This window comes from Oncorhynchus keta, chromosome 1 (assembly GCF_023373465.1).
Source record: "Oncorhynchus keta strain PuntledgeMale-10-30-2019 chromosome 1, Oket_V2, whole genome shotgun sequence".
Lineage (NCBI taxonomy): Eukaryota > Metazoa > Chordata > Actinopteri > Salmoniformes > Salmonidae > Oncorhynchus > Oncorhynchus keta.
Window position 1 is genome coordinate 6,917,660 of NC_068421.1, and position 26,521 is coordinate 6,944,180.

The 26,521-nt window shown below is 47.1% G+C and overlaps 3 protein-coding genes and 1 long non-coding RNA gene across 18 annotated transcripts in view; all 4 read left to right on the top strand.

Moving 5' to 3' along the window:
• The window catches only part of LOC118376752 (serine/threonine-protein phosphatase 5-like), a 35,964-nt gene extending 29,507 nt beyond the window's left edge, over window positions 1–6,457 (top strand). Inside the window, exons 9-13 of the mRNA XM_052476083.1 lie at window positions 623–710; window positions 793–833; window positions 961–1,139; window positions 2,365–2,446; window positions 5,012–6,457. Coding sequence (XP_052332043.1) covers window positions 623–710; window positions 793–833; window positions 961–1,139; window positions 2,365–2,446; window positions 5,012–5,074 — 453 coding nt within the window. The 3' untranslated portion in view covers window positions 5,075–6,457. The remainder of the gene's footprint in view (window positions 1–622; window positions 711–792; window positions 834–960; window positions 1,140–2,364; window positions 2,447–5,011) is intronic.
• A 1,131-nt stretch (window positions 6,458–7,588) lies between these two features.
• On the top strand, window positions 7,589–16,485 carry LOC118376751 (THAP domain-containing protein 5-like). 15 transcript variants are annotated; one of them, XM_052476454.1, is made up of 8 exons: window positions 7,593–7,780; window positions 8,735–8,918; window positions 9,815–10,677; window positions 11,699–11,885; window positions 14,906–15,112; window positions 15,545–15,639; window positions 15,672–15,866; window positions 15,898–16,485. In XM_052476454.1, exons 1-5 carry the CDS (start codon window positions 7,704–7,706, stop codon window positions 15,005–15,007), a joined length of 1,413 nt encoding a protein of 470 aa, XP_052332414.1. In that variant the 5' UTR covers window positions 7,593–7,703; the 3' UTR covers window positions 15,008–15,112; window positions 15,545–15,639; window positions 15,672–15,866; window positions 15,898–16,485. The 15 variants fall into 15 exon arrangements, with proteins under 15 accessions (XP_052332774.1, XP_052332414.1, XP_052332195.1 ...); XM_052476235.1 differs by lacking the exon at window positions 15,545–15,639 and having other exon boundaries at window positions 14,906–15,267; window positions 15,672–15,897; window positions 15,931–16,485; XM_052476166.1 differs by lacking the exon at window positions 15,545–15,639 and having other exon boundaries at window positions 14,906–15,267.
• On the top strand, window positions 11,894–13,828 carry LOC127912535 (uncharacterized). Its single transcript, XR_008083102.1, has 3 exons — window positions 11,894–12,051; window positions 12,116–12,223; window positions 12,396–13,828. It is a non-coding gene; the product is annotated as an uncharacterized LOC127912535 (long non-coding RNA).
• Window positions 16,486–17,032: 547 nt separating the features above from the next.
• The window catches only part of wdr62 (WD repeat domain 62), a 71,291-nt gene continuing 61,802 nt past the window's right edge, over window positions 17,033–26,521 (top strand). Inside the window, exons 1-5 of the mRNA XM_052479486.1 lie at window positions 17,033–17,647; window positions 18,484–18,575; window positions 18,959–19,021; window positions 22,288–22,345; window positions 26,296–26,466. Of these exons, the coding sequence (XP_052335446.1) occupies window positions 17,513–17,647; window positions 18,484–18,575; window positions 18,959–19,021; window positions 22,288–22,345; window positions 26,296–26,466 (519 nt within the window). The 5' untranslated portion in view covers window positions 17,033–17,512. The remainder of the gene's footprint in view (window positions 17,648–18,483; window positions 18,576–18,958; window positions 19,022–22,287; window positions 22,346–26,295; window positions 26,467–26,521) is intronic.

Genomic DNA, 26,521 nt, shown 5'->3' on the forward strand with positions numbered 1-26,521 from the left:
TCCTTCGTCTGTGAAGAAAAGTCCCTTCCTTCGTCTGTGAAGAAAAGTCCCTTCCTTCGTCTGTGAAGAAAAGTCCCTTCCTTCGTCTGTGAAGAAAAGTCCCTTCCTTCGTCTGTGAAGAAAAGTCCCTTCCTTCGTCTGTGAAGAAAAGTCCCTTCCTTCGTCTGTGAAGAAAAGTCCCCTTCGCCTGTGATTTTTCAACAGTAGGGATTCAATAAAGTCTGCCATTCAGTGAGAACTCGTTTTCCTGCAAATTGTTTTTTATTGATAAACAATGCACCAAACTTCTACGTTACGTGTAACATTGTGTGACAAATCTCTTCAGCGATAACAGCAATTAATGACAGATTTCTTGAGTTAGATCCATTCTGACTTTTTTTTGAGGAAGTGAATAATGGCTTTGGCGTCTCAAGATGGACAAACGGTACTATTGCCACTTTTATTTCTTATTTCTCGTTTTTCAAGCAAAGGTCTTTTTAAGAGAGTATGCAGCACGGCCGTTCAGTTCGACTAGCCGAGGTCCGCTAGGCGCCAGCCGAACTGAAGCATGCTGAGGCCTGCCAATGGTACAACTGGACATTTTTTGAGAATATTGTCTGTCGTTGTGTTCTGACTGTGTCAGGTGATGCACGGAGGGCTGTTCAGTGAGGACGGAGTGATGCTCGACGATCTGAGGAAGATCGACAGGAACAGACAGCCCCCAGACTCTGGTAAGAGCGATCAATTAATCAATACCTTTCTCGTTTAGGACCTAGGAATTAAAGTGTTGTTTCAACTGTTGTGTTTCTTCAGGTCCCATGTGTGATCTCCTCTGGTCAGACCCACAGCCACAGGTTTGGTGTCCTAGAAATACACTCTTGTCCAACAAGAAAATATAATTCTAATATAATCTGGTTTAAATAGCTGTACTGCATCATGTCATCTGTCTATTTAATTATTTTCTTTTTTCCTGACCCCCAGAATGGGCGGTCTGTCTCTAAGCGAGGTGTGAGCTGTCAGTTTGGTCCTGACGTCACCGAGCGGTTCCTGGACCAGAACAAGTTGGATTACATCGTCCGCAGTCACGAGGTCAAGGCAGAGGGTTATGAGGTCACACACTCAGGGAAGTGCATCACAGTCTTCTCAGCACCCAACTACTGGTAACTAGGGCAACAGACTCACTATTCAATCCAAATTTTGATTTTTTTTTAAAATATGCATTGCCAGATTTAAACAACATCTATTGTAAGACTCTCACATGTCAAATGTCACCCCCTCTAAAGACATTTAAGATCAGTATTCTCTTCTCTCCCCTTCCCCTCGCTCACCCCTTCCCCTCGCTCACCCCTTCCCCTCGCTCACCCCTTCCCCTCGCTCTCCCCTTCTCCTCGCTCTCTCCTCGCTCTCCCCTTCTCCTCGCTCTCCCCTTCTCCTCGCTCTCTCCTCGCTCTCCCCTTCTCCTCGCTCTCTCCTCGCTCTCCCCTTCTCCTCGCTCTCTCCTCGCTCTCCCCTTCTCCTCGCTCTCTCCTCGCTCTCCCCTTCCCCTCGCTCTCCCCTTCCTCTCCCCTTCCCCTCGCTCTCCCCTTCCTCTCCCCTTCCCCTCGCTCTCCCCTTCCCCTCGCTCTCCCCTTCCCCTCGCTCTCCCCTTCCCCTCCCCTTCCCCTCGCTCTCTCCTTCCCCTCGCTCTCCCCTTCCCCTCGCTCTCTCCTCGCTCTCCCGTTCCCCTCGCTCTCCTGTTCCCCTCGCTCTCCCCTTCCCCTCGCTCTCTCCTCGCTCTCCCCTTCCCCTCGCTCTCCCCGCTCTCCCCTTCCCCTCGCTCTCCCCTTCCCCTCGCTCTCCCCTTCCCCTCGCTCTCCCCTTCCCCTCGCTCTCCCGTTCCCGTTCCCCTCGCTCTCCCGTTCCCCTCGCTCTCCCGTTCCCCTCGCTCTCCCGTTCCCCTCGCTCTCCCTTCCCCTCGCTCTCCCCTCGCTCTCCCCTCGCTCTCCCCTCGCTCTCCCCTTCCCCTCGCTCTCCCCTTCCCGTCGCTCTCCCCTTCCCCTCCCCTCGCTTTCCCCTCGCTCTCCCCTCGCTCTCCCCTTCCCCTCGCTCTCCCCTTCCCGTCGCTCTTCCCCTCCCCTCGCTTTCCCCTCGCTCTCCCCTCGCTCTCCCCTTCCCCTCGCTCTCCCCTTCCCCTCCCTCTCCCCTTCCCCTCCCTCTCCCCCTCCCCTCGCTCTCCCCTTCCCCTCGCTCTCCCCTTCCCTCGCTCTCCCCTTCCCCTCGCTCTCCCCTTCCCCTCGCTCTCCCCTTCCCCTCGCTCTCCCCTTCCCCTCGCTCTCCCCTTCCCCTCGCTCTCCCCTTCCCCTCGCTCTCCCCTTCCTCTCTCTGTCCTTCTCTCTCTCCCTCAAGTGATCAGATGGCTAATAAGGGAGCGTACATCCACCTCAGAGGATCAGACCTCAAACCAGAGTTTCACCAGTTCACTGCTGTGGTAAGTACATCTGATAATAACTTTGACATACTAGCCCGAACCAACGTTACAATAACCCACATGGCCGCCTCCCACTCTGCCCACCCACATGGCCGCTTCCCACTCTGCCCACCCACATGGCCGCTTCCCACTCTGCCCACCCACATGGCCGCTTCCCACTCTGCCCACCCACATGGCCGCTTCCCACTCTGCCCACCCACATGGCCGCTTCCCACTCTGCCCACCCACATGGCCGCCTCCCACTCTGCCCACCCACATGGCCGCTTCCCACTCTGCCACCCACATGGCCGCTTCCCACTCTGCCCACCCACATGGCCGCCTCCCACTCTGCCCACCCACATGGCCGCTTCCCACTCTGCCCACCCACATGGCCGCTTCCCACTCTGCCCACCCACATGGCCGCTTCCCACTCTGCCCACCCACATGGCCGCTTCCCACTCTGCCCACCCACATGGCCGCTTCCCACTCTGCCCACCCACATGGCCGCCTCCCACTCTGCCCACCCACATGGCCGCCTCCCACTCTGCCCACCCACATGGCCGCCTCCCACTCTGCCCACCCACATGGCCGCCTCCCACTCTGCCCACCCACATGGCCGCCTCCCACTCTGCCACCCACATGGCCGCCTCCCACTCTGCCCACCCACATGGCCGCCTCCCACTCTGCCACCCACATGGCCGCTTCCCACTCTGCCACCCACATGGCCGCCTCCCACTCTGCCACCCACATGGCCGCTTCCCACTCTGCCACCCACATGGCCGCTTCCCACTCTGCCACCCACATGGCCGCTTCCCACTCTGCCACCCACATGGCCGCCTCCCACTCTGCCACCCACATGGCCGCTTCCCACTCTGCCGCTTCCCACTCTGCCACCCACATGGCCGCTTCCCACTCTGCCCACCCACATGGCCGCTTCCCACTCTGCCACCCACATGGCCGCTTCCCACTCTGCCACCCACATGGCCGCTTCCCACTCTGCCACCCACATGGCCGCTTCCCACTCTGCCACCCACATGGCCGCTTCCCACTCTGCCACCCACATGGCCGCTTCCCACTCTGCCACCCACATGGCCGCTTCCCACTCTGCCGCTTCCCACTCTGCCACCCACATGGCCGCTTCCCACTCTGCCACCCACATGGCCGCTTCCCACTCTGCCACCCACATGGCCGCTTCCCACTCTGCCACCCACATGGCCGCTTCCCACTCTGCCACCCACATGGCCGCTTCCCACTCTGCCGCTTCCCACTCTGCCACCCACATGGCCGCTTCCCACTCTGCCACCCACATGGCCGCTTCCCACTCTGCCGCTTCCCACTCTGCCACCCACATGGCCGCTTCCCACTCTGCCACCCACTCTGCCGCTTCCCACTCCCACTAAAGCAGCAGAATAACTAGATTACCATCACCAATAGGAGACAATATAAAGCAGAATAACTATGTAGATTATCATCACCAACAGGAGACCGTCTAAAGCAGCAGAATGACTATGTAGATTACCATCACCAATAGGAGACAATATAAAGCAGAATAACTATGTAGATTATCATCACCAACAGGAGACCGTCTAAAGCAGCAGAATAACTATGTAGATTATCATCACCAATAGGAGACAGTCTAAAGCAGAATAACTATGTAGATTACCATCACCAATAGGAGACAGTCTAAAGCAGAATAACTATGTAGATTATCATCACCAACAGGAGACCGTCTAAAGCAGCAGAATAACTATGTAGATTATCATCACCAATAGGAGACAGTCTAAAGCAGAATAACTATGTAGATTACCATCACCAATAGGAGACAGTCTAAAGCAGCAGAATAACTATGTAGATTATCATCACCAATAGACAGTCTAAAGTAACAGTATAACTATGTAGATTATCATCACCAATAGGAGACAGTCTAAAGTAACAGTATAACTATGTAGATTATCATCACCAATAGGAGACAGTCTAAAGCAGAATAACTATGTAGATTATCATCACCAATAGGAGACAATATAAAGCAGAATAACTATGTAGATTATCATCACCAACAGGAGACAGATTAGCCTACACCACACAATATGCTTATGGATTTTACCACAATGCATTGTGTAGGGACTTCCCTGCTTGTGCAACTGCAATATTGGTTACAACAGACGGGTTGTAATAGCCTTCAATAAATATTTGTGGGAATGTTCATTGAAATGGGCTCCACGGTGGTCATAGACACTGCATCTCAGTGCAAGAGGCGTCTCTGCAGTACCTGGTTAGACTCCAGGCTGCATCACATTTGGCCCAGCGTCGTCCGCGTTTGGCCGGGGTAGTTTTTGTATTGTAAATAAGAATTTTTTTCTTAACTGACTTGCCTAGTTAAAAAAAAAAAAAAATGGCTGCAGGTTGTGTTATTTCAGTTGTTCAGAAATGTGAGGCAGAGAGTGACTTGGTTCAGAAGAGGGCGACTAAAGAGAAAGATGAAGGGGAGGTGTGAACGGGACCCGGATCTTTAGCTTTGAGGGGGGAAATAAGTTTCCGTATTTGTTACCACGGGCCAATAAAATATCTTGTATCTTTCCTCCACAGCCTCATCCGAATGTGAAGCCGATGGCGTACGCCAACTCTCTGATGCAGATGGGGATGATGTAGAGGCCCACGACGCTCAGCCTGACACCTCCCTCCTGGCTGACCACACCCACCACTCCTTCCTTAGACAACAACATGCCCTGGCCCACTGGTCCATGCGGTTCCATGGGATCCCTTTCTCCCAGCCTGTCCCCAGTAGTCGTCCCCCCTCCTCCCCTTGACCTTTTTAATTCTTTGATGTTTGTACATCTGAAGGGTCAGCACTTTAAAGATCTGAAAACATTGAAGGGTTTAGTACCAAGGGGGAAGGAATGGGGAGTGAATTGCGACCGGTTTCTGGTAAATCCCTCTTGTTGCGTTCAGAGTAGACAACGTGGTGGTGTGATGGCAGTTATATATCTTCGACCGGCACAGTCAAGAACTGGGTGTGTTCATTTCTTCTTCTTCTTCTTTTTGTATTGGTAAAAACTGGAAAACTCAATCTCTCCCTAATTTCTGTCCATATTGGTCCCCACACATGGGTTTCATTCCCGGTAGTGATTTAGAATGATGAATTATACTGTATTGGTACTGTATGGTTAAATAACAACTGGAATGATCGGAACTGTCGGATTTTGTAAAACATACAGCAGCAGAACTGTTAAGAATAATATTTGACTGTTCTGCTACTGTAAAACATACAGTTGGTTGGCCAACTGCACCGTTTATAGTGTGTCTGGTTGGGGGAGGGAGGGGGGTGCTAGCAGAATGTCTATACTACAGTATTGGTTCATACATCCTGTGAAATATAGTTTTATTAAAGTTCAATATTTTTTACAGTAGGGCAAAAGTGAGTGTAGAAAAATGTAGCTACGATTGCATCTTCAGGAGAAAAGGAGGCGTTTTGGGGAAGAACCTGGTTCGTCTCCAGTCTCACTCTGCACGGTGCTGTTCATTACTAGTAGTCAGATGTTGTAGGTTCTTCACATTCAACATGTACAAAACAGATCCTCATTCCGTTGTTAATTTGCTCTGCTGCACCTCTCCTCTACCTGTTGGGGGGGGGGGGCAGGAGTGTTGCTGCTCTTCAACTCAGTCAGTAGTGTCACTCTCCTGTCTCCCGGCAGCTCTTGCACACTATCTCTTCTCTCCCGACCTGCTTTGCTACAAGGCCAAGCACTGGTGTGATGCTTCAACCCGCTCCACTGTTAGTTTTGTCTACCAGTGTGACTTTGCTGCCGTTGTGTGGAGGTATAGCCCGGACGTCCAGACACCAAGCCACCTCCCTTCTCTCTCTCTCTCATGCGCACAGCTACAGTGTCCCAATATTGGCCCTAAACTTTTTAAGATAATGGTATACACTGAAGTGTATGTGTGTGTGTATATATATATATTATCATTTAAAATTAATGCCGTGTACATGTTTGGAGAAAAAAAAGATATTGAATAAAAAAAAATTCCAGTCCAGTGATTTTTAAATGAATGATTATGTTGAAATTTCAGTGCACAGGGTCTGCGATGATTTCTCTCTGTCAAGAAATGCACCTACTTCAAAGAAATTACCAATATATTTGCTAATGAAGCCAAGTTTATGTATTTGTTTTTACATATAGCAACAGCCAAGTATAGTTTACCATCTTTATACATATACCAACCACTGAGCTATAAGAACGACACCAACAGGCACAGCCAAAAATGTGTGTATATGTAACTGAAGATAGACCAGAGTCGATCGTTTCCAATGGGAGAGAATGAATCATAGTGGGCAGAGCCAAGTAATGCGGTGGGCTGAGCCAAGGACGATCTTGTGAGATCCTATTGGCACGTTCTAGCATTTATTTGCATATTTCCTTTGGGGAACGCCTACTCAAGTGCGCGTGTGCAAAAACTCAATTCGTCATTGCGTTCCAAAACAACGTATTTTTGTAAAAAAAAAAAATACTTTGGCAAAGGGTAAAGTACAAAACACAATCCACTCTGTTATGGATTAGACGTTTTGGAAACAGAACTGTATTAAGATCAAATGGTTAATCGATGAGAAAATTAGCAGAATTTGATTTGAATATCGGCCAAAATCCATCTCACTCCGGCTGCTTCCATTGCCGGTCATTGGGCTTCCTCTCATCACCATATTTGGTAGTGAGTGGAAACGTCAAACGGATGCTTCACATTTATACATCCGGTGACATATCTGGCTCATTGTTCTGCTCTACAGCTGTTCTCAGATGTGGGAGATGAATGTCGCATTTTTTTTTTAACTCGGTAAATACGCGATCAAATCATAACGTTAGTGTTCTTCAGTTCGGAGATCTAGAAAAGGGCCAGGGTTCCCGAGTTGAATGACCGTTAAAATTTCATGTGTAACTGTGTTGTATGTGTCGAATTGCTATGCTTTATCTTGGCCAGGTCGCAGTTGCAAATGACAACTTGTTCTCAACTAGCCTACCTGGTTAAATAAAGGTGAAATAAATAAATAAAATACATTTTAAAAATCGATTTTCCCAGTCGTTTTTAACCCCCAGTCGGCGATTTTAGAGTTCCCAGTTGTTTTGAATGCAGCAAAACGTCCGCCACGTGATGTGCGAGTCGCATCATTTTGACGTAATGCACACGAGCTAACAGCTGACGAACGCTACAAGTGGATCAGAAAACTGACAACTCACCTTGCCTGGCCAGTTTTAAAGATAACTAACTCTTCAAGGTGGTCGACAAGATGCCGAAGTATTGTTCTGCACCAAACTGCAAGAATGATTCTGGAAACAACAATTCTGATAGGAAAAGCTTCTATAAGTAAGCATGGCTGTATTTGTTGTTAGATGAACTGTAACTATGCGAGCAGTAACGTTCGATATTAATGATTAAACTCGCCGATTTTACGATAGAGTTAAGTGGCGACTAGTGTGGGTGGACGCGTTTAAATAAAAAAATGAAATAACGCAATTTGTGACAAAATGTAAGTTTTTATAAGAAAAATATATACTTTTAAACTACTGATTTCGGCACCCAAAAACTAGCCCGAAATTACACATTGTCTTGTGTATTTGCGGGTAATTTATTTGGCTGCCGAAAACAATCGTTTTTGATACACGTAATTGTATCTGTCATTGGAACTGTAGTCGCCACTCGACTTCAGTTAAGTTTAGTTGGCTACTGTGAATGGCAAGGTGACGGTATCAAGCATTATCATTGTTGCAACCCCTATTACTAGCCTGTTCAACCTCTCTTTCGTATCGCCTGAGATCCCCAAAGATTGGAAAGCTTCCGGGAAATAACATTAAGTAACGTCTCAAAGGCTAATACTAGTTTGACACATGACGTGTGCTAAACCATATTGATCGTTAGTTTCCCAGACACCCTTGCTCGAATCCAGGCTGTATCACAACCGAGAGTCCCATTGGCCCAGCGTCGTCCGGGTTTGGCCAGTGTAGGCGTCATTGTAAATATATATTTTTAATCCTAACCCCGGTCTCTACAGCAGACCATTTGCCTTTTGGTAGGCATCATTGTAAATAAGAATTTGTTCTTAAACTGACTTGCCTAGTTTAATAAAGGTTAAATAAAATTAGAACATTCTTATTTACAATTAATTTAATTGACTTGCCTAGTTAAACAAATAAAAAAATACATGTGTAAACTGATCTACTGTGCCACACGGTCAATGTTTCGCAATGTGTGTCACAGTGGCATGAGCTGACTCAAGAAAGGTTGCTGTTGGAAAATTCTACTGTTCTCCTGCCCCTGTAGGTTTCCACTGCAGGATCCAGCTCGGTTAGAACAGTGGTTGAAAAACATGGGTCGTGAGGACTGGAGCCCTTCCAGACACCAGTACATCTGTCATGAACATTTTGCATCTTCCAGCTTCAAGCTGCGCTGGGGGATTCGCTACCTGGAGAATAATGCTGTGCCCACTGTCTTTCAGCTCACTGAGGTACACTGGATTCTGAAAGGATTCAGACCCCTTCACATTTCCCACATTTGGTTATGGTTACAGCTTTATTCTAAAATGGATTAAATTGTTTTTTGCCACCCTCAAATCTACCCACAATGCCCCATAATGACATCACAATGCCCCATAATGACATCACAATGCCCCATAATGACAAAGCAAAAACAGTTTTTTTAAATATACATTTTTGCAAACTAATAAAAAAATAAGCTGAAATATTACATTAACATAAGTATTCAGACCATTTACTCAGTACTTTGTTGAAGCACTTTTGGCAGTGATTACAGCTTTGACTCTTCTTGGGTATGACGCTGCAAGCTACACCTGTATTTGGGGAGTTTCTCCGAGTCTTCTCTGCAGATCCTCTCAATCTCTGTCAGGTTGGATGGGGAGTGTTGCTGCACAGCTATTTTCAGGTCTCTCCAGAGATGTTAGATCGGGTTCAAGTCCGGGCTCTGGCTGGGCCTCTCAGGGACATTCGAAGCCACTCCTGCGTTGTCTTTGCTGTATATTTAGGGTTGTTGACCTGTTGAAAGGTTAACCTTCTCCCCATTCTGAGGTTCTGGGTGCTTTGTCATTGTGATTTTGTGTGTAGATTGAGGAAACATTTTTTTAAATACATTTTAGAATAAGGCTGTAATGTATCAAAATGTTGAGAAAGTGAAGAATATGCTGTATAGTAACTCTAACCCTAGGTATTGTCCGTAAATGTGGCGATGTGTTAACCCGGATGAAGTCAACCTAAATGTAATGGGAGGGGGGGGAGCCCTCCTTCAAGTTCTACATGAGTTTATTAGATTATTTTTATGCTTTAAAAAAAAAAAAGTGTTTAGTTTCAGAAGTTTGAAAACTCTTCCTCTTCTCTTTGATTTGGTCAGAAACGTAAAGGTGAGGAACACAGTGAGAGTCAGAAATCCAAAAGGCTGCGACACGGCAGGAAACCACTGACCACCTCTTCTTCTGACGTTGGGATGCCAGTTAGTGACTCCACCGACAGTGACAACACATTGACACTCTATGAGGTCACTGTTAACCCCTCGGCGACTGAGGAGGCACAGCTGCTGGAGGAGCGGGACGTGACTGGCCCCACAGTTGGCCTTCTGCACACAGAACCTCTGCCACTGTCGGCGTTGGAGGGGAGGAGCCATGACGTGACTGGCCACACAGTTGGCCCTCTGCACACAGCACCTCTGTTGGCATTAGAGGGGAGGAGCCATGACGGGGCTGCGGGAGACTTCCCTGTTACGATGTTCCAGACGGTAGAGGATCTGGGTGGGCTGGACGGGGAGGTGGTGGTGTCACAACAGCTGGAAGAGGTGGTGAGTGGGGTCACAGCGGCCATCTTGACTGAGGGTCATGACCTCGGAACGACGGAAGATGTCGACAATTTTGTGTTGTCCCCAACGTCTCTGGTCATGGAGAACGTCTCTCCTGAGATGGAGGAGGAGCTGTCTGTCTCCCAGGACGACCACGGTGGTGGGGCTCAGATCATCGCCTACTTTGAGACGATTCCCAACATTTTGTCCAGCGGGGCGGCTCAGTTCAGCATCGCCCCAGACACTGTGCTGTCCTCAGCTCTCAGCCCCACACCCATCGTCTCCACACTGCCTATAGTGTCCAAGCACATGCCCCCCTCTCCTGCATCACTTATCCTCACGCTGGAGAGACTGGCGACAGAGGAGGACGAGACTCCAGAGGAGGACGATATGGAACATCGGGGAAGCCAACTGGAGGAACACCGGTATAGAGAACCCTAACCCCTTGACCCTCTACCCCTTGACCCTAACCCCTTGACCCTCTACCCCTTGACCCTCTACCCCTTGACCCTAAGAATGATGGTCTTGGGCCTGGTGCCTAACCCAAACCCTGTGTTCAGACTCTTGCCTTAATGTTAGTGCCAGTATGTTATGCTAAGATACCGTGTCACCCCAACATTAATGTGTTATCTGAGTGACTCAAATATTACAACAAAATCAATGGGATAAAAAAATGTTAACATCCTGAGTAACCCTAACCACTAAGGTCTCCTCTGTTAGCTACAATACCATCCTGAGTAACCCTAACCACTAAGGTCTCCTCTGTTAGCTACAATACCATCCTGAGTAACCCTAACCACTAAGGTCTCCTCTGTTAGCTACAATACCATCCTGAGTAACCCCAACCACTAAGGTCTCCTCTGTTAGCTACAATACCATCCTGAGTAACCCTAACCACTAAGGTCTCCTCTGTTAGCTACAATACCATCCTGAGTAACCCTAACCACTAAGGTCTCCTCTGTTAGCTACAATACCATCCTGAGTAACCCTAACCACTAAGGTCTCCTCTGTTAGCTACAATACCATCCTGAGTAACCCTAACCACTAAGGTCTCCTCTGTTAGCTACAATACCATCCTGAGTAACCCTAACCACTAAGGTCTCCTCTGTTAGCTACAATACCATCCTGAGTAACCCCAACCACTGTCTCCTCTGTTAGCTACAATACCATCCTGAGTAACCCTAACCACTAAGGTCTCCTCTGTTAGCTACAATACCATCCTGAGTAACCCTAACCACTAAGGTCTCCTCTGTTAGCTACAATACCATCCTGAGTAACCCTAACCACTAAGGTCTCCTCTGTTAGCTACAATACCATCCTGAGTAACCCCAACCACTGTCTCCTCTGTTAGCTACAATACCATCCTGAGTAACCCTAACCACTGTCTCCTGTGTTAGCTACAATAAGAACAGCCTGAGTAACCCCAACCACTGTCTCCTCTGTTAGCTACAATAAGAACAGCCTGAGTAAGGAGCAGCTGGAAGCCATTGTGATCGAGCTTCAGAAGAAGGTAAAGGTATTGCAGCAGAGACACAGGAGACACCTGGATAAACTTGTGGGTCTGGAAAACACCGTCAACCAACTGAGACAGAACAACTTGTTGAATGAGGAGAGGGTACATCTGCTGGAGAGGGTAGGTCATACATGTTAGAGTACTTAATACATACCAATACATCTGCTGGAGAGGTTAGGTCATACATGTTACAGTACTTAATACATACCAATACATCTGCTGGAGAGGTTAGGTCATACATGTTACAGTACTTAATACATACCAATACATCTGCTGGAGAGGGTAGGTCATACATGTTACAGTACTTAATACATAACAATACATACTAATACATCTGCTGGAGGGGGTAGGTCATACATGTCACAGTACTTAATACATACCAATACATCTGCTGGAGAGGTTAGGTCATACATGTTACAGTACTTAATACATACCAATACATCTGCTGGAGAGGGTAGGTCATACATGTTACAGTACTTAATACATAACAATACATCTGCTGGAGAGGTTAGATCATACATGTCACAGTACTTAATACATAACAATACATCTGCTGGAGAGGGTAGATCATACATGTCACAGTACTTAATACATAACAATACATACCAATACATCTGCTGGAGGGGGTAGGTCATACATGTCACAGTACTTAATACATAACAATACGTAACAATACATCACATGACAATATATACAGTGTATCGGGAAGTATTCAGACCCCTTGACTTTCCCCGCATTTCGTTACAGCCTTATTCTAAAATGGTTTAAATGAAATGTCCTCATCCAATCTACACACAAAATCTAATACGTTTTTGCAGCACTCCACCAAATCAGGCCTTTATGGTAGAGTGGCCAGACGGAAGCCACTCCTCAATAAAAAGCACATGACAGCCCGCTTGGAGTTTGTCAAAAGGCACCAACGGGACTCTGACCATGAGAAACAAGATTCTCTGGATCTGACAAAACCAAGATTGAACTCATTGGCCTGAAAGCCAAGCGTCACATCTGGAGGAAACCTGGCACCATCCCTACGGTGAAGCATGGTGGTGGCAGCATCATGCTGTGGGGATGTTTTTCAGCGGCAGGGACTGGGAGACTAGTCAGGATCGAGGCAAAGATGAACGGATAAAAGTACAGAGATCCTTGATGAAAACCTGCTCCAGGGCACACAGGACCCGAGACTGGGGCGAAGGTTCACTTTCCAACAGGACAAAGATCCTAAGCACACAGCCAAGACGAAGGCGTGGCATAGGGAAAAGTCTTTAAATGTTTTTGATTGGCCCAGCCAGAGCCTGGACTTGAACCTGATCGAGCATCTCTGGAAAGACCTGAAAAAAGCTGTGCAGAGACGCTCCCCATCCAACCTGACAGAGCTTGAGAGGATCTGCAGAGAAGAATGGGAGAAACTCCCCAAATACAGGTGTGCCAACCTTGTAGCATCATACCCAAGAAGACTTGAGGCTGAAATTGGTCGTCCTCCACCAAACTTTACAGTTGGCACTATGCATTCAGGCAGGAAGTGTACTCCTGATCTTAGGCTTGTGTGCGGCTGCTCAACCATGGGAACCGATTTCATGAAGCTACCGACGAACAGTTCTTGTGCTGACGTTGCTTCCAGAGGCAGTTTGGAACTCTGTAGTGAGTGTTGCAACCGAGGACAGAGTACGTGCTTCAGCACTCGACTGTCATGTCCTGTGACCTCGTGTGGCCTACCACTTCGCGGCTGAGCCGTTGTTGCTCCTAGATGTTTCCACTTCACAAAACCAGCCCTTCCAGTTGACCGGGGGGGGGGCAGCTCTAGCAGGGCAGAAATGTAACTGACTTGTTGGAAAGATGGCATCCTATGACGGTGCCACGTTGAAAGTCACTGAGCTCTTCAGTAAGGGCCATTCTACTGCCAATGTTTGTCTATGGAGATTGCATGACTGTTTGTTCAAATTTATATACGCCAGTCAGCAATGCGTTTAGCTGAAATTTTTATTTTTTTATATTACCTTTATTTAACTAGTTAAGATCAGTTAAGAACATTCTTATTTTCAATGACTGCCTAGGAACAGTGGGTTAACTGCAACCTTCCGTTCAGGGGTCCAACGCTCTAACCACTAGGCTACCCTGTCTGCCCCAATTTGAGCCAGAATTCCAGTCATTTGAAGGCGTGTCCCCATACTTTTGGCCATGTAGTGTCCGTTGAGGCTCAGTTGATAATCGCATGTCTCTTGAAATGGCTGGGTTGTGGGTTCGTTTCCCTTGGGGGACACTACAACAAAATGTATGCATCCACTAGTATAAGTCAATCTGGATAAGAGGGCTGCTGAAATCACTCAATGTAAAATAAATAAATACGACATGATAGAAAGTTTATATATATATATATAATATGTACATGGCATTCAGAAAGTATTCAGCTGCTGGCCTCTGAAGCTAAGCAGGGTTGGTTCTGATAAGACCAGCTGCTGGCCTCTGAAGCTAAGCAGGGTTGGTTCTGATAAGACCAGCTGCTGGCCTCAGAAGCTAAGCAGGGTTGGTTCTGATAAGACCAGCTGCTGGCCTCAGAAGCTAAGCAGGGTTGGTTCTGATAAGACCAGCTGCTGGCCTCAGAAGCTAAGCAGGGTTGGTTCTGATAAGACCAGCTGCTGGCCTCAGAAGCTAAGCAGGGTTGGTTCTGATAAGACCAGCTGCTGGCCTCAGAAGCTAAGCAGGGTTGGTTCTGATAAGACCAGCTGCTGGCCTCAGAAGCTAAGCAGGGTTGGTTCTGATAAGACCAGCTGCTGGCCTCAGAAGCTAAGCAGGGTTGGTTCTGATAAGACCAGCTGCTGGCCTCAGAAGCTAAGCAGGGTTGGTTCTCATAAGGCCAGCTGCTGCTGCTTGAAGTGGTGTCGGAGGGCCAGTAGGAGGCACTCTTTCCTCTGGTTAGAGGATCCCAATGTTCCTGTGATTGAGGACATTGCCCCGAGGACATTGCTGTGATTATAAAATGTGCAGGATTACATGATAAAAACAGTAAGAACACTGGTAGAACTAATGTTTTCAAACTGGTGGCTGATTCTGCTTTATGATACCCCCCTTCTCACTGATCAAATAAATAATAACATTCCCCAAACATTTTGTCAAACTATGAGAACGTATTTGTTCTTTCCCAGGTGTGTATCCAGACCAGTGCTGCTGTATCGGAGGCAGGGGAGACTGTGGCGATCATCTATGAACAGGACAACACAGCGTACCCCTATGACGGATCGGGATAAACAGTGTACCTCTGTGCCTTGCCTAGTATAAAGACCGATAAAGGTTAGGGTCCAGAACAGAGACTGGGTCAGGTACCAGAACAGACGGATACGGGACGGGGTCAGGTACCAGAACAGACAGACACGGGCAGGGTCAGGGTCCAGAACAGACAGCCACGGGACGGGGTCAGGGTCCAGAACAGACACTGGATGGGGTCAGGTACCAGAACAGACACTGGATGGGGTCAAGTCCAGGAACAGACAGACACGGGCAGGGTCAGGTACCAGAACAGACAGACACGGGACGGGGTCAGGGTCCAGAACAGACAGACAGACTGGCAGGGTCAGGTACCAGAACAGACACTGGATGGGGTCAGGTCAGGAACAGACAGACGGGCAGGGTCAGGTACCAGAACAGACAGACACGGGACGGGGTCAGGGTCCAGAACAGACACCAGGTACCAGAACAGACAGACACGGGACGGGGTCAGGTACCAGAACAGACAGACACGGGATGGGGTCAGGGTCCAGAACAGACAGACAGACGGGCAGGGTCAGGTACCAGAACAGACAGACACGGGACGGGGTCAGGGTCCAGAACAGACACGGGACGGGGTCAGGTACCAGAACAGACAGACACGGGACGGGGTCAGGTACCAGAACAGACAGACACGGGCAGGGTCAGGTACCAGAACAGACAGACACGGGACGGGGTCAGGGTCCAGAACAGACAGACACCGGACGGGGTCAGGGTCCAGAACAGACAGACACGGGACGGGGTCAGGTACCAGAACATATATACGGGATGGGGTCAGGTACCAGAACATATATACGGGACGGGGGTCAGGTACCAGAACAGACAGACACTGGACGAGGTCAGGTACCAGAACATATATACGGGACGGGGTCAGGTACCAGAACAGACAGACACGGGACGGGGTCAGGTACCAGAACAGACAGACACGGGACGGGGTCAGGTACCAGAACAGACAGACACGGGACGGGGTCAGGGTCCAGAACAGGCAGGTGAGAGAGGTAGTTGTTACCTTGCTAAAGTGATGAGGAATCTAGCTGATATGAACCCTGCACTTTATGTGATGTGAAAATCAGAAACGTTATTGTCTATTCGTGGAATATCAGAAGATTGATCTGTTTGGATGAACGTGTCTGTTTTTATTATTTATTAGTGTCTTAGGTGATATTATAAACTGGGTGGTTCCAGCCCTGAATGCTGAAAGCTGTGGTATATCAGACTGTATACCATGGCTATGGGCTGTGTCCAGGCACTGTGTGTTGCGTTGTGCGTAAGAACAGCCCTTAGCCGTGGTATATTGGCCATATACCTCACCCCCTCAGGCCTTAACACTTATTATAAAACTGTGTGGTTTGAGCCCTGGGTGCTGATTGGCATAACAGACTGTATACCACGGGTATGACAAATCAGTTTTACTGCTCTAATTACGTTGGTAACCAGTAACAGCAATAAGGCACTTTGGGGGGTATATGGTCAATATACCACGGCTAAGGGCTGTGTCCAGGCACTCCGTGTTGTGTCGTGCTAAAGAACAGCCCTTAGCTGTGGTACATTGACCATATACCCCCCCAGGCCTTATTGATGAATTATTTTACTAGTGTGTGTCAGTTATTACATTTTGGAGAGACATTAGTCAGTCTGTAGGTGAAGTGACATCACTGGAGTTAGTTTTGCTGGGACAGTGGAAATGTACTAAAAATTGTATTTTGTTTAATCTTATAATTTTATCCCCTGCTGTAAATGTAATTTTCTTTCAGAATGTCAGTTTGATGTTGAAAATGTTGCTCCGTCAGCTTGTTGTTTGTGTGTTAAAGTATTGACAATACAATATTGATTTGCACTGACTTTTTCCCTCCATTACTTGTAATTTATTGATAACATTTTAATAACAGTCAGTTATTTCATAATGATAATCCTGTTTACATTGCTTCCGGAAATGTATTGGCGAGATTAGACGTTCTCAAACCAATCGTCATTGTCACGGGAGGACCAATCACAGGATAGAGTCACGGGTAGGTTCTTGCGCAGCGGCAGTTCACAATCAGAGAAGACGGTTTATATTTGAATCTGTGTCCCGCGCTTCAACGCAACGACGTTGAAGTAAAAAAAACAAACAGAAAAGAGTCAGGTTTCATCGCTCTTGACTTGCCGTACTTTTCCGAAGTGTTTCTAAACCAGAGGAAGCAAGAAGGAATATTATATATAATAAAAAATTATAAAATATATATTTTTTAAATCAGAATTTTAAAAATGTTTTTTGACGTATTTGTAATAATATCTGTGAATATTACCGTCAGACAAGCCTGAAGTTTATTTAACATTGGCAACCCCCCCCCCCCCAAACATTTTTTGTTGGTTGCTGTGCGGATGAGGATCTAAAAGTGGCTAGCAACTTAGGCTAATGTTAGTCACGAACGGGATCATCATTTTGAGATTTATCAGCCAGTGAAGTAGCAAGCGTCTTGGCTAAATCTTGAATAATTTCTGTGACTATGGCGGAGGGAGCGGGGATAAATTCATTTACCTCCAGGGTTACAAAAAGAGTTAGCAATGTGAACGCTGCTCCTGCACCCGCAAACATGCGACGGAAAAATCGACAAAGTCAAAGGCGGACTACACACAACCGGGTATGTTTATTGTCACGTCTTCTAGGTAGTTACATGGGCTAGCTAACTTCTGTTCTGTAACATTAGTGCCTCTTGAAGGATAGATTTTTTTGTTTGTTTGGTCTTGGCTGGCTTCTTCACATGCCAAACATGTAGTTAACTTAGTCAGATGGTCGTTGTCAACTAGTTGGGAGTTAGCGAAGACACTATCGTGTACCATTAACGTTAGCTAGTAACTGTAAAGAAGCAGCCCATATGTTAAGTTAGTACTATATAGGGCGGCGAATTATTAGACCTTTTTCAAACAATTGGATTGAGCACTTTTTATTGGGATCTATTCGGCGGTTCAGCAGGTCTTCCCCGAGTTGGAAGATGGTAGATGGTTCAACCCTCTCCATCAGAACCGTCTACCGGTTACGGATACCACCTCGGGGAAACCGTGACGATAAAAACCTGTACAGTCAAGTCGTTAACCGAATACCATCTGTTTGACCTGGAAACCCGATGTTAATTCTACGTCCGGTAGAAATTGGCGTTTGAATCAGGAAAGTTTTCTCTCACCTCTACAAGTCAGAAAGTTTAATAAATGGATATTTTAAAATACTTTACCGGTTGTCGGTTCTGGTTGGTCATTTTTGTCGGTAGGAATTTGAGACAATCTATCCACATTAATGTAGAATTACATCAACTTTTCATAGCTGATAGTGCCTCCTGATTTCATACACACAATATAAAATATATGCATGAGACATATACATACTGGATGGTACTTTATATGCAGTGATGTAGCAAGTCCATTATTAGAGTGGGCTTGTATTGTGCATCATGTCAGTGAGTGTTGCCTATTTGTGTGCCAGGTGGTTCTGGAGCGGGTCCTGGGCATCACCACCTCTAACGGCAGTGGGCTGGCCTGTGACCCCAACACTGGCCTGGTGGCCTACCCAGCTGGGTAAGACTAGCTGCAATTGCAAAATTCAAGTGGTGGCAATTCAAAGAGTTGGTCTAATGGTGCTCTCTGATGTCATCGGCCTCCTCCTTGTTTGTGGGAACATAATGTCATCGCCCCCCTCACACACACACACACACGCTTGTGCCATGTCAGAGGACTCCGGGACCACCTATTGAGATGTTTAATTTGTTAAGTAAATCAGGTGATAAATAAGGTTCTAGGGAGGCTGGAGTGAGTCTTTAATCCTAACCTGCCAGACAGGCCTCTAACTGACCTGTTACTAACTAACACTTCAAAGAAAATATCTGTTGAATAGGCTACATTATGTAAATACTAAAGTTCTAGTAGCCAGTCATCTTTATGCAGTTTGTTTTGTTATCCAGGTGTGTTGTTGTAATCCTGCACCCAAAGAAAAACAAACAGACCCACATCCTCAACACTTCAAGGTGAGATATTTACTTGGGTTTTATTATTGTTCTCGCTCTCGTCTAGGGTGAAGTCATGTTTAGTCATGTCCTTGATAAGTATACATTAGATGTGTGCACTACACAGGGCTAGGACATATGTGCAACTTCTCCAAAACATCACATTGATCGAGTCATCTGTACTCAAGAGGGGATTGCTCAGTCTCGTCATGGTGACTCCAGACAGACTTGGTAGACAGAGACTGTGTAGTACCTTATGGGGCTGGGCGATATGGCCAGAATATCATATCACAATATTTTTCTATTATTATTTTTTTTAAATGTTTCTGAATTGTAAAAGTTACAGTATGTTTTTATATAACTTGTGATTGACTGTACAATGGCAACACATTAATTATATTCTTATGGTTGTATTCTCAACCAAACTTGAATAAAACTGACAGTGAAGTAGTCCAATTTGTAGAACTTGTCATTTCATTTAGCACTATCGATTATTAGAGTGGGCTTGGGGGCGGCAGGTAGCCTAGTGGTTAGAGTGTAGAGGCTGCAGGTAGCCTAGTGGTTAGAGTGTAGAGGCTGCAGGTAGCCTAGTGGTTAGAGTGTAGAGGCTGCAGGTAGCCTAGTGGTTAGAGTGTAGAGGCTGCAGGTAGCCTAGTGGTTAGAGTGTAGAGGCTGCAGGTAGCCTAGTGGTTAGAGTGTAGAGGCTGCAGGTAGCCTAGTGGTTAGAGTGTAGAGGCTGCAGGTAGCCTAGTGGTTAGAGAGTCGGACTAGTAACCGAAAAGTTGCTAGATCGAATCCCCGAGCCGACAAGGTAAAAATGTGTCGTTCTGCCCTTGAACAAGGCAGTTAACCCACTGTTCCTAGGCCGTGATTGTAAATAAGAACTTGTTCTTATTAACTGATTTGCCTAGTTTAATTTTAAAAAACATTGTTATTATAGATGGTTTTGTAAAAACCAATACCGATATGTGGATCCACACGTACCGGTATGTGGATCCACACGTACCGATATGTGGATCCACACGTACCGATATGTGGATCCACACGTACCGATATGTGGATCCACACGTACCGATATGTGGATCCACACGTACCGATATGTGGATCCACACGTACCGATATGTGGATCCACACGTACCGATATGTGGATCCACACGTACCGATATGTGGATCCATACGTACCGATATGTGGGATCCATACGTACCGATATGTGGGATCCATACGTACCGATATGTGGATCCACACGTACCGATATGTGGGATCCACACGTACCGATATGTGGATCCACACGTACCGATATGTGGATCCACACGTACCGATATGTGGATCCATACGTACCGATATGTGGATCCATACGTACCGATATGTGGATCCATACGTACCGATATGTGGATCCATACGTACCGATATGTGGATCCACACGTACCGATATGTGGATCCACACGTACCGATATGTGGATCCACACGTACCGATATGTGGATCCACACGTACCGATATGTGGATCCACACGTACCGATATGTGGATCCACACGTTCTCTCAGGATATGTGGATCCACACGTACCGATATGTGGATCCACACGCACCGATATGTGGATCCACGTACCGATATGTGGATCCACACGTATATGTGGATCCATACGTACCGATATGTGGATCCACACGTACCGATATGTGGATCCACACGTACCGATATGTGGATCCACACGTACCGATATGTGGATCCACACGTACCGATATGTGGATCCACACGTACCGATATGTGGATCCACACGTACCGATATGTGGATCCACACGTACCGATATGTGGATCCACACGTACCGATATGTGGATCCACACGTACCGATATGTGGATCCACACGTACCGATATGTGGGATCCACACGTACCGATATGTGGGATCCACACGTACCGATATGTGGGATCCACACGTACCGATATGTGGGATCCACACGTAACCGATATGTGGGATCCACACGTACGATATGTGGATCCACACGTGCCGATATGTGGATCCACACGCATATGTGGATCCACACGTACCGATATGTGGGATCCACACGTACCGATATGTGGGATCCACACGTACCGATATGTGGGATCCACACGTACCGATATGTGGGATCCACACGTACCGATATGTGGGATCCACACGTACCGATATGTGGGATCCACACGTACCGATATGTGGGATCCACACGTACCGATATGTGGGATCCACACGTACCGATATGTGGGATCCACACGTACCGATATGTGGGATCCACACGTACCGATATGTGGGATCCACACGTACCGATATGTGGGATCCACACGTACCGGTATGTGGGATCCACACGTACCGATATGTGGGATCCACACGTACCGGTATGTGGGATCCACACGTACCGGTATGTGGGATCCACACGTACCGGTATGTGGGATCCACACGTACCGGTATGTGGGATCCACACGTACCGGTATGTGGGATCCACACGTACCGGTATGTGGGATCCACACGTACCGGTATGTGGGATCCACACGTACCGGTATGTGGGATCCACGCGTGCCGGTATGTGGATCCACGCGTTATGTGGATCCACGCGTACCGGTATGTGGATCCACGCGTGATATGTGGATCCACGCGTGGTATGTGGATCCACGCGTACCGGTATGTGGATCCACGCGTACCGATATGTGGATCCACGCGTTATGTGGATCCACGCGTACCGATATGTGGATCCACGCGTACCGATATGTGGGATCCACACGTACCGGTATGTGGGATCCACACGTACCGGTATGTGGGATCCACACGTACCGGTATGTGGGATCCACACGTACCGGTATGTGGGATCCACACGTACCGGTATGTGGGATCCACACGGGGTCTACATGTTGTTGGACTTTACAGTGTAGTTACATAACACTGTTACCCATCCACAGCCTAGAACATGCTGCTTTCAGTTGTTGATGTTATGTAACATGTGGAGTGGCAGTAATGAAGTTAAAATGTCACATTTTATAACTTTCACTGTTCTCTAGGAGGTCATAAAACGGTTGAAAGTACGAAGCTCACATGCCAAGGGAAACTCCCAGAGTTAAAATGTCTGAACCTTTAAACTGAGTTTAAAATCCCTTTCAGATTGCTGCTGAGTAAAATGTTCTCCCTAATGTAAATGTGAGCCCAGCCCTCTGCTCTGCCTCAGCCCTCTGCTCTGCCTCAGCCCTCTGCTCTGCCTCAGCCCTCTGCTCTGCCTCAGCCCTCTGCTCTCTCATTAATTCGCTTGTCTGTTTGTGTTTCCCAGAAAAACCTTCACTGCCTTGGCCTTCTCTCAGGATGGAAAGTATTTGGTCACTGGTGAGGTAAGTGTTTGGAAATGCTCCGGAAGAAGAAAAAGATGTTGGTTGGTGTGTATATGCACTTTGCTGTATTTGTATAATAGTCAGTGAGACGGTGGACTAACGTGTGTGTGTGTGTGTGTGTGTGTGTGTGTGTGTGTGTGTGTGTGTGTGTGTGTGTGTGTGTGTGTGTGTGTGTGTGTGTGTGTGTGTGTGTGTGTGTGTTTGTGTGTACTAGTTGGTTGATGGTTATATAAAAGCTGTTGTGCTGCTAGAGACCAGGTCATGCTGTAAATTCTACTTGTTGTCACAGTAAGTGATATACGAGCCTCCTGTCTTGCCCTCAGTGGTCTATGGTTGGCTGCTCTCCAGCTGACTGTACTGTTGCCGTGGTGATTGGGAGTGTATCCTACAGTTGTTTTACTTTCTGTTATGACCAGCGGGCTTCTTCCACGGGTTCTTAAAGGAACCCTGTCGATGTCTGGGACGGTTCTTAAAGGAACCCTGTCGATGTCTGGGACGGTTCTTAAAGGAACCTTGTCGATATCTGGGACGGTTCTTAAAGGAACCCTGTCGATGTCTGGGACGGTTCTTAAAGGAACCCCGTCGATATCTGGGACGGTTCTTAAAGGAACCCTGTCGAAGTCTGGGACGTTTCTTAAAGGAACCCCGTCGATATCTGGGACGGTTCTTAAAGGAACCCTGTCGATATCTGGGACGGTTCTTAAAGGAACCCCGTCGATATCTGGGACGGTTCTTAAAGGAACCCCGTCGATGTCTGGGACGGTTCTCAAGGGAACCCTTTCGATGTCTGGGACGGTTCTCAAGGGAACCCTGTCGATGTCTGGGACGGTTCTTAAAGGAACCCTGTCGAAGTCTGGGACGGTTCTCAAGGGAACCCTTTCGATGTCTGGGACGGTTCTCAAGGGAACCCTGTCGATGTCTGGGACGGTTCTTAAAGGAACCCTGTCGATGTCTGGGGCGGTTCTCAAGGGAACCCTGTCGATGTCTGGGGCGGTTCTCAAGGGAACCCTGTCGATGTCTGGGGCGGTTTTAACATTTGTGTTCTAAAATATTTAGTGATGTCCTACACAGTGTAATTTCATGTCTATTGACTGTTTAGTGGTGAGCTAAACCGGAGACTGCTTCTCTGTGACATTTTCCAGTAGGATCCCTGTGGTACAAAAAGTTTTCTGATCATATTGGAACTCCCTGCTATACAATGCATTCAGAAAGTATTCAGACCCCTTGACTTTTTCCACATAAAATCCTCATTTACCCACAATACCCTATAATGACAAAGTGAAACAGTTAAAAAAAAATATATATATATATATTTGAATGTATGACAAATAAAAAACAGATACCTTATTTACATAAGTATTCAGACTCTGTTTCCATTGATCATCCTTGAGATGTTTCTTCAACTTGGAGTCCACCTGTGGTAAATTCAATTGATTGGACATGATCTGGAAAGGCGCACACCTGTCTATGTAAGGTCCCACATTTGACAGTGCATGTCAGAGCAAAAACCAAGCCATGAGGTTGAAGGAATTGTCCATAGAGCTCCGAGACAGGATTGTGTTGAGGCACAGATCTGGGGAAGGGTACCAAAACACTTCTGCAGCATTGAAGGTCCAAGAACAGTGGCCTACATTATTCTTTTTATTTCTTCGAATTTTTTTAATGTAATGTTTTTTGTTGTCGTAACTTAGGCAATTCAGTTAAGAACAAATTCTTCTTTACAGTGACAGCCTACCCCAGTCAAACCCAAACCCGGATGACGCTGGGCCAAATGTGCACCGTCCTATGGGACTCCGAATCACTGCCGGTTGTGATACAGCCTGGAATCGAACCAGGGTCAGTAGTGACGCCTCTAGCACCGAGATGCAGTGCCTAAGACCACTGTGCCACTCGGGAGCCTTTTTTAAAAGAAGTTTGGAACCACCAAGACTCTGCTCAGTTTTGGCCAGGCGGCCAACTCTAGGAAATCAGGTGAGAAGGGCCTTGGTCAGGGAGGTGACCAAGAAACCTGATGGTCACTCTGACAGAGCTCCAGAGTTCCTCTGCGGGTATGGGAGAACCTTCCAGAAGGATAACCATTTCTCCAATCATACCTTTATGGTAGAGTGGCCAGGTGGAAGCCACTCCTCAGTAAAAGGCACATGACAGCCCGCTTGGAGTTTGCCCAAAGGCACCTAAAGACTCTTATACCATGAGAAACAAGTTTCTCTGGTCTGATGAAACCAAGATTGAACTCTTTGGCCAGAATACCAAGCATCACATCTGGAGGGAACCTGGCATCATCCCTATGGTGAAGCATGGTTGTGGCAGCATCATGCTGTGGGGATGTTTTTCAGTGGCAGGGACTGTGAGACTAGTCAGGGTTGAGGGAAAGATGAACGGAGCAAAGTACAGAGAGATCCTTGTATGAAAACCTGCTCCAGAGCGCTCAGTACCTCAGACTGGGGCAACGGTTCACCTTCCAATAGGACAACGACCTTAAGGACATTCAGAGACTTGTCCCGAAGCCACTCCTTCGTTGTCTTGGCTGTGTGCTTGAGAGATCCAGGCAAGGCCCCGACTTGAACCTGATCTAACATCTCTGGAGAGACCTGAAGATAGCTGTGCAGCGACGCTCCCCATCCAACCTGACAGAGCTTGAGAGGATCTACAGAGAAGAATGGGAGAAGATCCCCAAATACAGGTGTGCCAAGCTTGTAGTGTCATACCCAAGAAGACATGAGGCTGTAATCGCTGCCAAAGGTGCTTCTACAAAAGTACTGAGTAAAGGGTCTGAATACTTATTTAAATGTGATATTTCAGTTGTTTTTGTTGATATGTTTGCAAAATTTCTAAAATAATTTTTGCCTTTAATTATTGGATATTGTGTTTAGATTGATGGGGGGACAATTTTAATCAATTTTTAAGGCTTTAATGTAACAAAATGTGTAAAAAGGTCAAGGGGTCTGAATACTTTCTGAATGCACTGTATATGTTCTGGTTGTCTTTGTCTAATAACATCGGGAAGTTATTGTAAATAGATGCTCCAAAACTTTTTAGAAGGACATTTATCAGCTTACTCCAATATTTTTCTGATCAAAGCTCAAACTCCCATGATTCTATTCAGCAAAACCACTCTCACCATCACTGACCAACTTGAGAATGACTATTTTCATGCCACTTCGATACCGTAGTGACTTTTTCGTAGCAGGTTAGGAGAACTTACGTAGCAGGTTAGGATAATTAACTTAGCAGGTTAGGAGACTAAGTTTAAGTAAATAATTAAGGTTCAGGTTAGCGAAAAATGCTCTCCTAAACAGCTATGACAATCCACTTTGTGTCGAAGTGTTTTTAAAAAAGTGTGTACCGACTGAAGTTGAAGTTCTTTGTCATGTCCCGGCGTGTTCCTCAGTCCTGTAGAAGTTTTTAAAATCTATTTTCAGTTTGTTTTTGCAACAGAGATGTACAGCTCCTTGGTGAGCTATGATTAGTCAGCGACCTCACCTCCTAGTGTGGGCAAAGACCTGCTAGTGTCATCTACTCCAAGCTCTAAACTTCTCTGATCTGCTTTACAGTCCTCTCCTGTTCATTGACAAACCATTTAATTTGAATATGTTTATAATTTAGCAGACGCTCTTATCCAGAGCGACTAACGGGAGCAATTAGAGTTAAGTGCCTTGCTCAAGGGCACATCGACAGGTTTTTCACCTAGTCGGCTCGGGGATTTGAACCAGCAAACTTTTGCTCACTGGCCCAACGCTTTTACCACCCAATATTGACACAACTTTACCTTTTCTTATTTTGGAGGTTAATTGTTGCCACAGCGCTGACTCAACAGTTTCTCTAATGCTCTGGTTTCAACTCAAACTGTCAGCCCAACTGCCATGGCATTCAGCTTCACCCCCCCCGGGCTCTGGCTCTCCCTTTTTGTTTCTGCTCAAATCATTGACTGGATGCTTCTGTCTCTGCAGAGTGGTCACATGCCCTGTGTGCGGGTTTGGGACGTGGCCGAGCAGGCCCAGGTGGCAGAGGTACAGTGCCATAAGTACGGGGTGGCCTGTGTGGCCTTCTCAACCAACAGCAGCTACATCGTGTCCGTAGGCTACCAGCACGATATGACCGTCAGCGTCTGGGAGTGGAGGGTAAGTTAAAGACATGGGTTTGTTTGTTTTTCTGTCAGAGCCTGTTAAGTGCCAG